Source organism: Onychostruthus taczanowskii, unplaced genomic scaffold (genome assembly GCF_017590055.1).
Source record: "Onychostruthus taczanowskii isolate IOZ18803 unplaced genomic scaffold, ASM1759005v1 scaffold209, whole genome shotgun sequence".
Lineage (NCBI taxonomy): Eukaryota > Metazoa > Chordata > Aves > Passeriformes > Passeridae > Onychostruthus > Onychostruthus taczanowskii.
In genome coordinates, this window is record NW_024499340.1 from 175,078 (window position 1) to 189,156 (window position 14,079).

The 14,079-nt window shown below is 37.4% G+C and overlaps 1 protein-coding gene across 2 annotated transcripts in view; it reads right to left on the reverse strand.

The window, feature by feature from the left end:
* SLC12A2 (solute carrier family 12 member 2) overlaps positions 1–14,079 on the reverse strand; it is a 52,639-nt gene that overhangs the window by 7,755 nt on the left and 30,805 nt on the right. Inside the window, exons 11-21 of one of the 2 annotated variants that reach the window (XM_041404111.1) lie at positions 12,937–13,044; positions 12,190–12,313; positions 10,916–11,017; positions 9,688–9,843; positions 8,830–8,929; positions 7,917–8,028; positions 5,494–5,634; positions 5,188–5,294; positions 3,316–3,395; positions 1,862–1,999; positions 1,137–1,184 (exon numbers count right to left, since the gene is read on the reverse strand). In XM_041404111.1, coding sequence (XP_041260045.1) covers positions 1,137–1,184; positions 1,862–1,999; positions 3,316–3,395; positions 5,188–5,294; positions 5,494–5,634; positions 7,917–8,028; positions 8,830–8,929; positions 9,688–9,843; positions 10,916–11,017; positions 12,190–12,313; positions 12,937–13,044 — 1,216 coding nt within the window. The remainder of the gene's footprint in view (positions 1–1,136; positions 1,185–1,861; positions 2,000–3,315; positions 3,396–5,187; positions 5,295–5,493; positions 5,635–7,916; positions 8,029–8,829; positions 8,930–9,687; positions 9,844–10,915; positions 11,018–12,189; positions 12,314–12,936; positions 13,045–14,079) is intronic. The other variant, XM_041404112.1, reaches the window with a different exon arrangement.

Here is a 14,079-nt window from a genome sequence, read left to right on the forward strand (position 1 = left end):
CTTTGCTCCAGAGCTTTAGGCCATGTTCTACCTCCTGCAAATGACAGAACTTCCCTAAAAATATGTAGCTAACTGATTTTACAAGTAAATGTCATGTCCTAAGAAATTCTCTTCTTAAATCCAGACTTATTTAAGCATGTGGTGAAATGAAAAGCTATTTATGCATACTGGGCCCTTTTACAAAAAGTACTGTTTTGCATAACAAAGTTATTTGATTTACTGAGAACAAGAGAATAACAGCATTTCAGTTAGAATAATACAGATCCCATTTTTGAACTGCAGGAAAAAAATCCCTAACCTCTTTCTCTTAATTAAAACCTCAATCTGATCACGAGCCAGGAGTCTGACATTTGTCTCTGTCCTTATTTTATTAGGAATTTTTTTAATTTAGAGCACATCTGTGATTGATTTACATTAATATACTACTTTATTGCATACTGGGACTTCTTCCAAACTGCAATCTTGTGCTTCAAGATATAATCTCACTTTCCATTATTAAAACACAAAAGATTCTAGCTGCTGAAATTACGAAGAAAATGTCAAAACAGTTCAGATGAATTGCAGTTAAGGCAAAAATACCTGATTAACTCAGAGCAAGTCAGTGAAAACTGCTCAGTTAATTTCTCAAAATGCTGATTTGAAAGACTAGTTTGCATTATTTCAACATGTTCATCTCACTGGGTAGCTGCACTAAGCCTTAATTTTGAGGATATTGAACTATTTCCAAATAACAGAGCAACAACCATGACTTTGGAAGGTACACAGACAAACTGAGAGCACTTCCACTACACCATCAGATGCTGTTTCCTGAGAAAGCAGAAAGGTCATGAATACATTCAAACGTTACTTTACAAAAATATATATATATTTTTTTTTTTTTTTAATTCCTACACTTATGCACAATCCTTTCTCAGTAGCAACTTCTTCTGGGAATTTCTACAACGTTGCTTTTTTTTTCCCACAGCCTAGTCCCTATGGATGAAGCACATTCTAAAGCAGATATAAAATAAAAAATAAACATTGCATGGTTGGTGTTTTCCTCTCTGGTACTTAGGTGTAGAAAGAATTACAAAAGGAAAACTAAAATCAACAATGTGAAAGAATGATTTAACACAAAAAACATGGAAAATGCCTGCCTTTATTCAACAGTGGTTGTGTTGGAGTCTTTCCATCCTCATCCTCCTCTGGAAGGTTTTTAAAGATACAAAATAAAAAGGTTAATTTCCTTTGTGATATTAATGAAAACAATACAAATGTAAATGAAAAAAATAGAAAATAAAGATGTGAAATGAAGCAGGTATTTTTTTGCACAGAGAAAAAGCACACAAATGCAGTCTACCAAATCCTAAGATTCATTCCTACTTCTAAAAAGTTATATATACCTCCACTACCCATCTAACTATTAAGGCTTTTGCTTCGTAAGAAAAGAATAAAGTTGTTTATTATCATGTCAAAGTATCTTGAATGATTTCTATCTGTTAATATGCACATGATATTCTAGTCTGAGATGAAAAAAAACTCCATAAATTTAGCAGCCTTCCCATCACTCATAGCATACAGATGTGGGCCACAGTCCTCAAGCACTTCTGACTGTCCCTCAAATTCAGTAACAAAACCAAGAAAATACATTGTAAATCATTGCCTACCAGCTGGTTTATTTAGGGGACTAAAAACAAATATTTATGTTACATAAAATAAAGATCTGACACAAAGTACTTAAGAGATCAGACATCAACATCTATAAAATCATAACACTTCTATTCCACAGACAAAAAAAATCCCCTAAATAATCCCTGGCAAAGAGAGAGAGAGAAGGAACGAAAGAGTGAGAATTCAAGGTTCATTGCCAACTAGCAGTTACCTTTGCGTGGAGTAGGAGTTCTTTCACTGGATGATGGAGCAAAAGCTATGGAAGTGTCTGTCTCAGACTTCTTGCTATAATCCACTTTTACTATGACATCCTTGGCGCAGGGAGACTTCTCTTGGGATGACAGCAAATCTTTGTGAAAGCAAAACACCTATTAGAAACCACTGAATTGTTACAAATAGCATCAAGAGAGGTATGCTCCTATACTGAGTCAGGTTTAAAATTAATTTCATGCTGCTGCAACTGTTAGACCACAGCAAAGAGGGCAGGAGGGGGGAAAATCAACAAAAAAAAATTCTGTAAACTTCCTCAGAGCACAAAGAGGCTCCTCCCCTGAGCAGAGCTGTCATTTTCTGTTCCTTTCCCAGGCTGTGGTGCTGATTGCAACCACACCTCCTAAAAACAGAGCTAGGTAACACTGTGGAACTACAACTAGAAAATGGTAAAAAAAAAAAAAAAAAAAACAACTTAGTGAAATATTTTCTGTTTCTGCTTTTAACTCCAAGAGGAAGATGAGCCTTAGGCATGGCACAGACCACGTGTGTCCGTGTCACTGCCAAGCCTTTTTTTCCAAGTTTGGCTTCTGTGGAGCAGCTGTCAGAGCTGAAGCAAACTCACACAGACCCCAGTGGGTACCAAGATCCTGCTGACACCTTGGTGTTACATTCCCAGTTTTCTCAGCAGTGCTGTTTCCACACTGCAGGTTCACTCACTGCCATTTCTAACACTCCTTTGCCCTCCTGCACATGGTGACAGGCTCCCTGACTCTCTCCAAATACTGAAACATTCATCTGTTCAGTGAAGGAACCTCCTTTTTCAGGGGGGATGCCCCTCCTTGTGTCATTTCTCCTCATGGCAGCAGCACTGTATGGAGCAAGCCACAAAAAAATTGCACATTATCAAATCAGGGCAGCTGCACCAAAGCCCACAAGCTTGGAACTGAACTAAAATTACACCATTCCACTTAAGAACACTACTCAGAAAGCATAACCAAGTCTTCTACAGAGAAAACCTTTCCAAATTTGAATCAGAGTCCCTAAACCAGCCTGTGTAGGGGTTGGCAACACACACCAAACTCAATGGCTTTCCTGCACAGTGCAGTATTTGTTGTGGTTTTACAATTCCTGGGCTTGAGCCCCAAAGATTTGATGCCAACTTGCCAGCATCACTAATTAGTTTCAGGAAAGTAGCAGATCTTCTGGAAGATCTTCTCTCTGGATGCAGCTGTATACAATTTGCAAATACAAAAATGTGAAACAGAGAAAATCCAAGTTCTGCTGCTGAGCATGGGTTACTATCTTACAGTTCAGATTTACTAATTTCACTGAATCTTATTGTACCACAGCAGTGATGTTTTCTTCCTTTTTTTACTGAGCTTTAGTATTTTCAGAATGCAGTTTTAGAAGGGAATTAGAACAGCAAATTCACCTGATGGAACAAAGTCATACCTTGGCCCTGAAGGTGAGAAATGTCCAGGCCCTCCTTGAGGCGAATGACAACTACACCATACTGAACATCAAAGGCATCACTAAACAAAATGGACAAAATTAAAGTGTTTTAAAGCTTTTTCTTTCCCAAATGAAAAATGCACCCTCCCTGAACAAATTCCATTGATTAAGCACTGCCTTTGGAAGTCCCAAATTATAAATTTGTTTTAGAACGTCCGTTTCAATTCCAAAACATTAGCTGACCATCATTTTAGGAAAAAGAATATTTAGAAAGGATACCTATTCCTTCTACTCCCTCTCTCTACTATGTAAACAGTGATTGAATCAGTGTGAATAAGTCACTCAAGTTCTGCACAGACAGTACGATCCACCAAGAAATATAGATATTTATCTCCACGCATCAAAAAAGGGATTTGAGTAGATCTTTTTGATCTGAGGATTAAAGATTTCTGACATCTCTCCAAAATGTTTGGGTATTAAAAACACCTAAGATGATGCAATTTAGTATCAAATTAGCTGTAAGTTAGCTGTAATGTGCCCAGTCCCATTACATCTGATAAAGGTGAAACTCACTCCAGTCAAAAATAAAGAAGGAGAACTTCATTACTAGAAAAGAGCAAAAACCCTGAATAAATTGCTGAGTAAAAGTGCAGTAAAACTGGTAACAACCACACCCCCAAAATATAAGACAAGAATAAAGATGAACTTAACCATATCATACCATTTGCATTAGTCATAAACCACCAACCTTCACAAATAAATACCTTGTTCAATACAAAAAACCATAAATCAGAGAACTCCCTCCATATCATTTCCACAGTGAGAAATTTCTCAAGATTTCACTAATTAAACACTTTCCTTTAAAAGTAGTAAGACTTGATTAGAAACGTTTGAGTATCAATATATTCTATAAGTGCAAGAAGAATTAAGAAAAATTGAGAAAATTGAGGTTGATTTAACATTTATTTTGTCTATTAGTGAACATTTTAATTTCATTATTAAAAGTGTTAGATTTGTGGAGATTAGATGTGTTTCTATTTTGTGTGCTTCAGAAACTTTTAGTTTTCCAGAAATACATTTGACCTGCAATTACCTCCTGAGGTTTCTTTAGGGATGTGGAGAACCACATGACTTGCTGACCTTGACAGATCTTCCTGCAAAAGCCATCCCAAAATAAAATAGAAAAAAAAAGAGAAAAACTAACCAATGTGTTTCCTTACTTTTCCACTGTATTTGGTGCTCCTGCTTTTCTGTGAAAGACCTAGGTGAGGTGATTTTTTTTGGTCCTTTCCTAATATCTGCCTGTAAAGCCTTAAACCCCATTCTCTCTCTCTTTTAAAAGCACGGAAAATGAGAAATACAAAACACAAAGGAAGTGGGTGAACCAGCACTTCAGCTGAACACAAAAACCTCTCTCTGTAAGTAAAATAAGCATTTTTTTCCCTTAAGTGTTTGAGTAGCAGCACAAGTTACTCTTACTAAATTTTTCAGCCACAACTGGTCTGCCTTTCAGTACTGTCAAGTTACTCTGGGATTTCCCTTCTCTCCTCCTTTCTGTATTAGCCTGGGTGTCAGTGCTCTGTATCTTGTGAGTAAAGTGTTTCTACTCCTTTTCAGACAACAGCTCTCAAACCTCAGACCTCTGCCACAACTCTTTTTTGAGGCAGAAAGTTATTATGGAGATTTCTAATCTGCTTAAAATATACAGATTTGCTTACTAATTTCCATATCAGAAAAATCCCAAGGTGCTCAAGACAGCTGAATGTAAAATCTAGATCCACTTGAAAGAGACTTCATGTAACTAAGAACTTTCTTACTACCAAACATACTGAAATGGAACATAGCAGCTAAAACTTTGTATTTTCTACTTACTGGAATAAATTGATGTAGGTTTCAACATCTCTCATATCACCCTCTCTCCAGTTTTTCTTAAATCCAACAACAAGGGTGTTAGGTCTCATTCTACCCAAACCAGCAGCCTAAGAAGAACAAGAAGTATTTTATAAAAAAACATGTTACTGACACAACTAAAGGTTCTGTTTTCTACTTAAGAGAACAGTAAAGTACTTTTCATCAAAGCTTTAAGACCATTTTGCAAAAGGAATGCATCTCAAAGTATGAAGCCCCTTCTGATTTTGACGTGCATCTTCAGCACTTTAACAATTTTTTTTTAAATACCTGCATTAAGTATTGTCCTCCATCCCTCAAGTCCTCTGCATGCACTGGTGCATAGAAAGCTTTCATCTTGTTTTTAATTAGCCACCGCTGATATTTAGCCAAATCAGTTGACAGTTCCTTCATGGCTTGCCTCCGAGGACCCTTTCAACAGAAGGAAATAATAAGAGGGGAGGGAACAAGAATTAGGAATATGAGTAATGGGAGTAAAAAAGCCCCTCCCAATTTTTTAGTCACTGCTGGAAACAAATTCAAATTCCGAGAACCTGAAAACATGCTTTCACACTATCAGGAACACTCCAAACCACAAAGTACCAGGCATTATCAGCAGCAAAAACTGAAAAAACTTTTACCATCTTTAGGAAGAGGGTTGCTCAGACTTTAGCAATCTTGTTCCTGCAGAGCACAACCCTCTTCCCCAGGGGGTGGGCATCAGCTTATCCTCCAAAGCATTAACATAGTTTTAAAAGAAAAGGGCTTTGTAAAAAAATGTACACAGATGTAGGATGACTTAATACTACACTTTATGGGACTCTTTGTATCCTGCAGTCAAAGTCACCTCCTCTTTAAAATATTTCCTTTGTGTTATTTCTGTCGTGGTGAATCTTTTGTGTTCCTCCTAGACATCAAAATGCAGAATACAGGACAAGGAATAATCAAGAACACAGCAGCCCAGTTTTTGCAGAAGGACACAGCCTCAACCAAATGGGCAAAGATACTGAAGAAGGAGGCAGTGCCACCCTTCCTGTAGGAAAGTAATTTTAAGTAGGGAAAGGATATGCTCTCAAAAAAATCTTCAGAGATGCTTTCCTACAAGACGGATGACACCACCTTATTCTTTTTGTATAGCCCTACTTTTAAAAGGCAGTGATTACATCTGTGATATCTCCCTGGCATTACTCCGTTTGTCCTTTCACATTCACTGAAATATTAAGTTTATATAGACAGAAATTAAAAGCTTTTTAAGACAGAGTATGTGAACTGCATTGAGCTGATTTGCTTTAATCTGCTCATTAGATCAGAAGCAAGTCAGGCTTGGTAAGCGTAATAAATTTAAACACATTTAAAAGTAATCCATGTTCTTATCCAAAACCTTCCAGGTGTGTCACCAGCATGGTCAGCTTGGTGACAGCTGCAAACCTGCTGAGAGTGGCCCTGCTCTCCCTGTCCATGTCATCTATGAAGACCCCCAGCCCCAGAACAAAGCCCTGAGGGAGACCACTCATCACCAGCCAGCTGGACATGGAACCACTGACCACAACTCCCTGGCTGTGTCCATCCAGCCAACTCCTCCTACACTCAATCCCACACCCTTCAAACCCAGGTCTCTTCAGTTTGGAGATGCCAATGTCACACAGGACTGTGCTGAAGGCCTTGCAGAAGTTTGAGTAGGTGACACGTGCCAGTCTTGGATTACATCTCTTATTCACACACTTGTTCTTAGTGATGTGACAGAAGTTTAGCTTTCAGATAAGAAGCAAAACTACAATCCCAGTGTGGTGAAATGGATTTATCTAAGTTTATCAGAGATGCCACAGCCTCTCTGTAGCTAAATGGAAGCTTTGGTACAGATCACTGTATGACAGCCATGGTGTATCTCAACAAAACTCATGACAAGCTGATTCTGAAGAAAAGTTACCTGAAAATTGCTTCCTTCCCACCATCACAAAACCACTCAAGTTTGCCATGTCAGACACTAAGCAGTAAGAACTGTTAGAATTATATCCTTGCAGAACCTCTGCAAAAACATCCTCACTTTATGTTCTGACAAAAACGCCCAAGGATACTTGGTGAAATATCAGGGGCTGGTCAGAAAGGGAAGAGGAAACATCTGATAAATTAATCTGATAACTGAATGAATAAAAGCTACTTGGAAGGTTAAAAGCAATTTTTGCATTGGCTACACTGATATTGACCTCCCTGCTCAAGAAGGTTTCTTTTCTCCCAGGCTTTTTAAGAACTCTGCAAGGGAATCAATATCCCAATGTTCACTTCAATTAGAAGTAAAAAGTCCTTCAGCATTTAAGCATCAAATTATCAAAGATACTGATTTTTTACAAAATTTTCCCCGTAGTACACCTAACTGGCATAGTGATTAGCAAGACTTACCAGTAAAATCTTTTCATGCACTTTTATATGTCTAATGATGATTTCATTTTTTTCCCTGTAGTACACCTAACTGGCATAGTGATGACCCATACATTAGCAAAACTTACCAGTAAATCTCTTCATGCACTTTTATATGTCTAATGATGATTTCATTAAAAAAAAAAATAAAAAAAACCCAAACAAATAAATGAACCAAAACTTAAACATGAGCCAGAAACAAAGTCAAACAGGTTAAAAAAACCAAACCAAACCCCAAAGCAGAGAGAAGAAAAACACCACCAAGGTAACTTTGTAAAGAAAAGACAAAACAAACTTACCATATGTACATGGCCACAGATCATCAAGCCCACATTCTTGGTGAAAGCATGGACAAGGTGAAGCAAAGCTGGACGTGCATTTGGAGCACCTGTCATAATTAAGCACTGAGGTCTAGAATTTTAAGGGGGAAAAAAGAAGCCTGGAATTAAAATTAGTCTGGAGCTCTGGGGCTTTTTTATGAACAGAAAAGTTTCTTCCAAATATTAGCCATAACAACATATTCATCACTGTAAATTTAATAACCTCATCCATTTTTGTAAGACTATGTTAAATTAAGAAAAGATCAGTTGTTACCCAACTGTCAGCAGATCTATGACTAACTGCATAAAAATTCAGTAATCCCATTAAATCTGAAAATCTACACATTTAAGAAGCTGCAGAACAGATTTTAGACAAGACTAGGTCAGAGGGATTAAGTTTTCCTTCCCCACTGGTAAAGGACACCCCTTGCATTTTGTAGTTTATATTCTTCTGTGTCCAGCAGAAATAATGGAATCATCTGCTGATTTTTACTTTACCTTCCTTCAGGAGGCAGAGCCAACCTAGTGCAAGTAAGTCAAAGACAACTTTAAAATCAATTTTGAAAGAGGAAGTGTCCAAACTTCAGAAGTCATTACAGGAGATCACTTTTCATCACCATCATAATTAACAGGTGATACCATAAGAATCCCCTAAAGTAATCTCTCTCAATCTCTTTAGCTGCTCCATTTCTTTTTCATGGGTGCTTTGTTGAAAACTGTGTTGCTGCCAGGTTCTTCACAGCCTCAGAGGACGGCACCTTTACTAATAATCCCACCTAATCTGTAATTCCATTTACTTGGATGAATCACAGGAGATGAACATGGAAACCTTGACAGCACACCTCGTGACAGCAGCTTAGTGAACACAGAATTTTCTGTCTTTAAGCGTTACCTGAAGTTTTTCACGTGATCTTCCACTCCTGAGAGGCGAATGGAATGCTGCAGAGCATTCAGGTAAGTCAAGGCTTGAGTTGAGGATCCCCAGTTCACATCTGTTCAAAGATTTGAGGTTCCAATGTGTTATTTACAGCTGTCTGTTGTAAAGCTACACGAACACAAAATGAATGCTGGACACTGACTAAACCCACAGATTTAAGCTACACCCTGCTACACTTTATACAATACTAGTCAACAAACCCTACAGCTTAACAGGCAATAATTATATTTAAAGATAACATTTCTGTATAAGTTTAAGCAAAAAAGGGAGTATGAATTAATGAAGGGAGTAACTGGCTTTTTTTATCTCCATATTTCAAAGACCACAACAACTTCATAGTCAAAAGAATACCACTTGATGCTCTGCTGAGTTATTTTATACCACAGCAAAGAAAAAAACTGAGTCTCAAAACATCACCTAAACAAATTCACCTACTTTCAGTGGAAAACTGCTAGATTAAGCAGATCCTTTCAGATTATTATTTTTGAGGAAAAGGGAGACTCCACTATCATCTTTTTCCTCCCATACACATCTCTTGATAGCCAAAATGAATTTACCATTTTCCATATGCACCTTTTCCTCCAATTATCATTGAGACATTTATGCCTAAGCGGCATCTTCATAATTTGGAAGGAAGGGGAACAGCAATTACTACACAGGAAAAATTCCATTTAATTACAACTAAAAAGGCTGAAACAGAAATTTAATCTAGTGGTCCAAACAGAAAGAAGTAGCTGGGGTTTTTCCCTGCCAAGGCTATAATTTTTTCCCTTCTTTCCCCTCTCCACAACCAAAAGAAGTCCCTGTACATACCTGGTTTCTTGTAAGTGACATAGATGTAAAGCCCAAGGACTATTACATAGGTTAGAAGTGCTGCCCACCAGTTAATAACAAACATTACAATGCAGCACAGAATAGCTCCAATGAGAGAAATCCACATATTGTAGTATTTGAAAGCAGGCCGCCAACCTAGTTAAAATAAAATTTGGGAGGGTAGAAAAAGAGGGGGAAAATTAATTTAAATTTAAAATTTAAAAGAAGCACTGCATTTTTTTCCCATCATCTGGTATTCTGCATCCATTACAAGTAAGCATCTGACTTTCAGTGCTGTACAAAATGCAGACTGACACATTTATGCTTTACATTTTCCAGCACCTTTCAAATGAATTTACAGCTTTCTCACACAGATATGTAAATGCTCCTGTTTTTTTCCCCTAAAAGCACAGCTCAGAAGGGAAGTTTGAGGATGCTTGTCCCAGTATGTCTATTGAACCAGGTTGCCTGGCATTCTATTTTTCCTTGCAAGGTAAAAAAGCATAAATCATCTCATAGCTCAGTTTCTTACATACTACTGTTTTTAGTTGTGTGTTTTTACTGTTTTCACATAGAAGTTCTCACTACCTGAAAAGGAGAGGTATATCCAAACAGAACTTGGATATATCCAAGTACTGGACTGCCAGTATTTTACATTATTTGCCACAAGTTTATACAAAATCAGGTATACACACCTCCACAAACATATCCAAGATTAACAAATGTATTAAATACAGAGTTATTAAAGTTAGGACTGTTGTGCAAACTGTTATACCCACCATCTGAGAAGAAAAATAATAAATCTACCCATTCAGTAACTTAAGAAGCTTTTAGGGGAGTTACTCCAGTACAACTGCATGTGGACTGGGAATAATGTACATCTGTTTTGCAGGTACCAGGTTTTGGCTTATTCCTGTAGTTTAACCCAGAATAAAAACTATAAAAATGGGGCAATACCACCAGCAATTCCTGTTTCTTCTTGTGTAAAAGACAAAACACATTAACAGAAACTGAAGACAACAAAAGGTGGTTTGCCAGCACCGGCTACTGAATTAGCAAAAACACTTTCTTCCCAAGTTTCTGAATAAACTGAATTATCTTGTGTTCCCTCAGCAACAATGACAAAATTAGCAGCCCCCAAGCCCTGCTGGATTCACCCAGTTCTCAAAATTTCAGAAGACCCATGAATACAACATATTAAGCTTTTAATGCCATGAGTAGTTCCTACCTGGAGATTTTGCAAGAGAAGCATGGAATACAGAGAAGTTAATCAAGGCATATGAGGCCAAGAAGAAATTAGAAATAATTGGAGCAATGACATTCAGTTCAGCTGTAAAATGAAAAACAAAAAAAAAGAAAGCAAGCGGTTATCAAAGGTATCACCCAATGCTTTTGAAGATTACAGTGAAAAAAATTCTGCCGCAAAGAATCTTATTTTTTTATACACTCTAAGGAAATGCAGTTTACCCTTTTTGCTGACAGAACTATTTACTGAGTTATCTTTTTAACAGTTGGGAAGTGTAGCTTTCAGTTTGAAAAATATAAGCACTACCAAGTCTTGAAGCACTACCTAGTTTTTCAAGATCACTAATTGAGCAAATTTCATTCCCAGCAGGGCTTGAATCAAACAGTGCACTAACACACTGGGTTCTGAAGAATTCCAGTAGATTTAAATATTATAGACCAACTCCATCACAACAGTGATGCTTACATCCCATTCAGTAAGAGGGAAAAACCTGATGCTCTCTCCTTTCCTTGAGGCAGCATAGTACAAAACATTTTCGTGTATTCTTGCCATCATTTAAAAAAATGAGAACAAAAAAAGTGATCAAAATGCAGAATGTGCCATCCTAGTCTGCAAGTTTCTAGCTGCAATCAAGCTTCCAGTCGGCATGGCTCAGCAGGGACCCCAAGGGTGTATCTCTGCCTCAAGCAGATGTGGAGGAAGGAGGACAGAGAAAACTGGGAAAAGAAGTTAAAAGCACTGGCACAGGACTCATAGATGGACACAGCACAATTAGTTTGCCACCTACAGAGAACACGTGTAATTAATTATACCTAGAGAACCTTTAGCAACAGCAGTGCCAGCACTCAGCTCTACTATTTGTAACTTAACAGAAAGAACATTTTAAATTATATTGCTCATGCAAGTTTGTATTTTACTGAAGCTGTCATTATTAAAAATCTGAAATAAACTTTTCATATTTACAGGATGTTAACACTGTCTCAGGCAAAGGACATATTTCTATTGACTGATAGCACCTAAAGACAGATACCTATGATTAAAAAGAGAAGCACAGTTAAAATTTACTGCAGCTCTTGACAAGAGCTTTATCTAGAAGACAGGAGAAAGTAAGCCTCAAAATAACCAGATTTAGAATGCTGGCTTACAATTAAGCTGTGCATTAGATCTCTAGGACCCTGTCATCAAGTCCACAACATGCAAGGAATGATTTCTAAAGGACAAAAGGTGATTGATCTTTACTAAAATTTCAAACTAACCGATCAGTATGAATCCAAGAGCAATTAAAAATGTTAGAATGTATCCTCTCAGTGGTTCATTGTTCTTCCCATAGCCTTTAGCAAACATCTGAAATCCTGGATAAATGCTGTCCTTGCACAAAGCCTAATGGGAAAAATTAAAAATAAAAAAAAACCCAACAAAACATCAAGAGTCAACATGCATTTTGCTCATGCCATCTCCCATTGCATACTATCTTTCTGAACACTTCCTGATAGTTTATAACCACCATGGACTAATTGTATTCTCCACTGTCTTTGCATCTTGACATTTTGCATTTCTGCTGTTCTATCCTTCAGTAATGCCCACCTACAAGAAGCAGATTTGCTCTTCTGTAAGTAGCTGTCTATTGTACTTGACTACTGTCTTACAATCACAAAAAGTCTTTTCTTACAGATTGTATTTTCTCAGGAAGTGGAACTTTGCCCAATATACACACTAGCTCTCTGCATCAATACAACTGACCCCCCACTTAACTTTTTTTAACGCAAATTAAGGCAGAGAAAGAGATTCCATAATTAAAGAGAAGATCAAGCAAAATATGCTCAGGAACCCCAACAAACAGTAACAAACTGTTCTCCCATTCTAAACAACAGGTAAATATCAGAACAATCCACTGATGTAATCTGATATGGATAATGATGGCAGTATGCCAGAGTCCCCTTCCAAAAATCATGACTCAAAATTGATTATTCTTCAAAATATTACTGTTTTCTTCCCTTACTTACCTGGAAGATCTTAGGGGCACTCACAAGAGATGCTAATGCAGATGACAGGGTGGCTGAGAAAATACCTGCAGAAATCAGTGGTGCAAATCCTGATACCATGCTCATGACCTGAAAAACAAAGTAATTTTTAAAAAATATGTAAAAAACTACACCACACAAACAGATGGCACCATTAGCTACACAAACAGAAAAACTGTCTGAATATCACGTATTCATATAAATGAATGAACTAGAGACAGATCAGGGAATATAAATGCATCCTGATTTCAGGACAAGAGATGGTGGCTTTTTACACAATATAATTTGAAGCTCACATTATCAAGAGCAAAAGTCTTCATGGGCTCATAAGAAGATGAAAAGGAAGTAATGGAAGAAGAAATACTTCAGAATGTGTTACATAGTCCAACTAACCTACTGCTGACTAACATGGTCTCAGAAACCCCAAGTGATCAAACATGTTGGTAACTGCTTTTCTTGGAATCTCCATAATTTTAAGTTAGGATTTTTTTCCCCAGTCAAAACCAGAAGGTCAAGACAAACTTGCTTCCTATCTCCACAAGATCAAATCCCTGCACATCTCTGTAATCTCAGTGACAGAAATCAAATGTAAGCTGGGTGAGTAATGAGCTGGTACCTTCCAGTACCTCAAGGGGCCTCAAAAAAGAGGGACATTATAAAAAGTGAGTGCCACCCCTGTCCATGGCATGTGGATTGGAAGATCATCTTTAAGGCCCCTTTCAACCTAAACCACTCTACGACTCCACTTTTCTACAGATTATTTCTGTACCATAGTTGCATGCAACTTAGCATCTATCATGTGATTTAAAATACACAAGTGTGTAATTAAAAAATGTTCATGGTTTAATATAATACTTTTCTTTATAGGAAAAAAAAGCTGAAGTTGCTTTAAGACAGCCAGTGCTGAAGAATTTTAGTCAACAGACCAAACTCCTCAGGGTGCTTTTCAAGCACAATGTGGTTCTGCATCATTTGCACTTGCCTTTTTCACCCTGGCAATCTCATTTAAATTATCAGGAGAGTGACTGAGGGAAGGCAAGAAAAAAACGGAAGTCTCCTGTTTTAAAGTTATTGCCACCTGAAATTGTAAAATCCTGCTGTCTAAATAAATCTTACTAGGTCAGA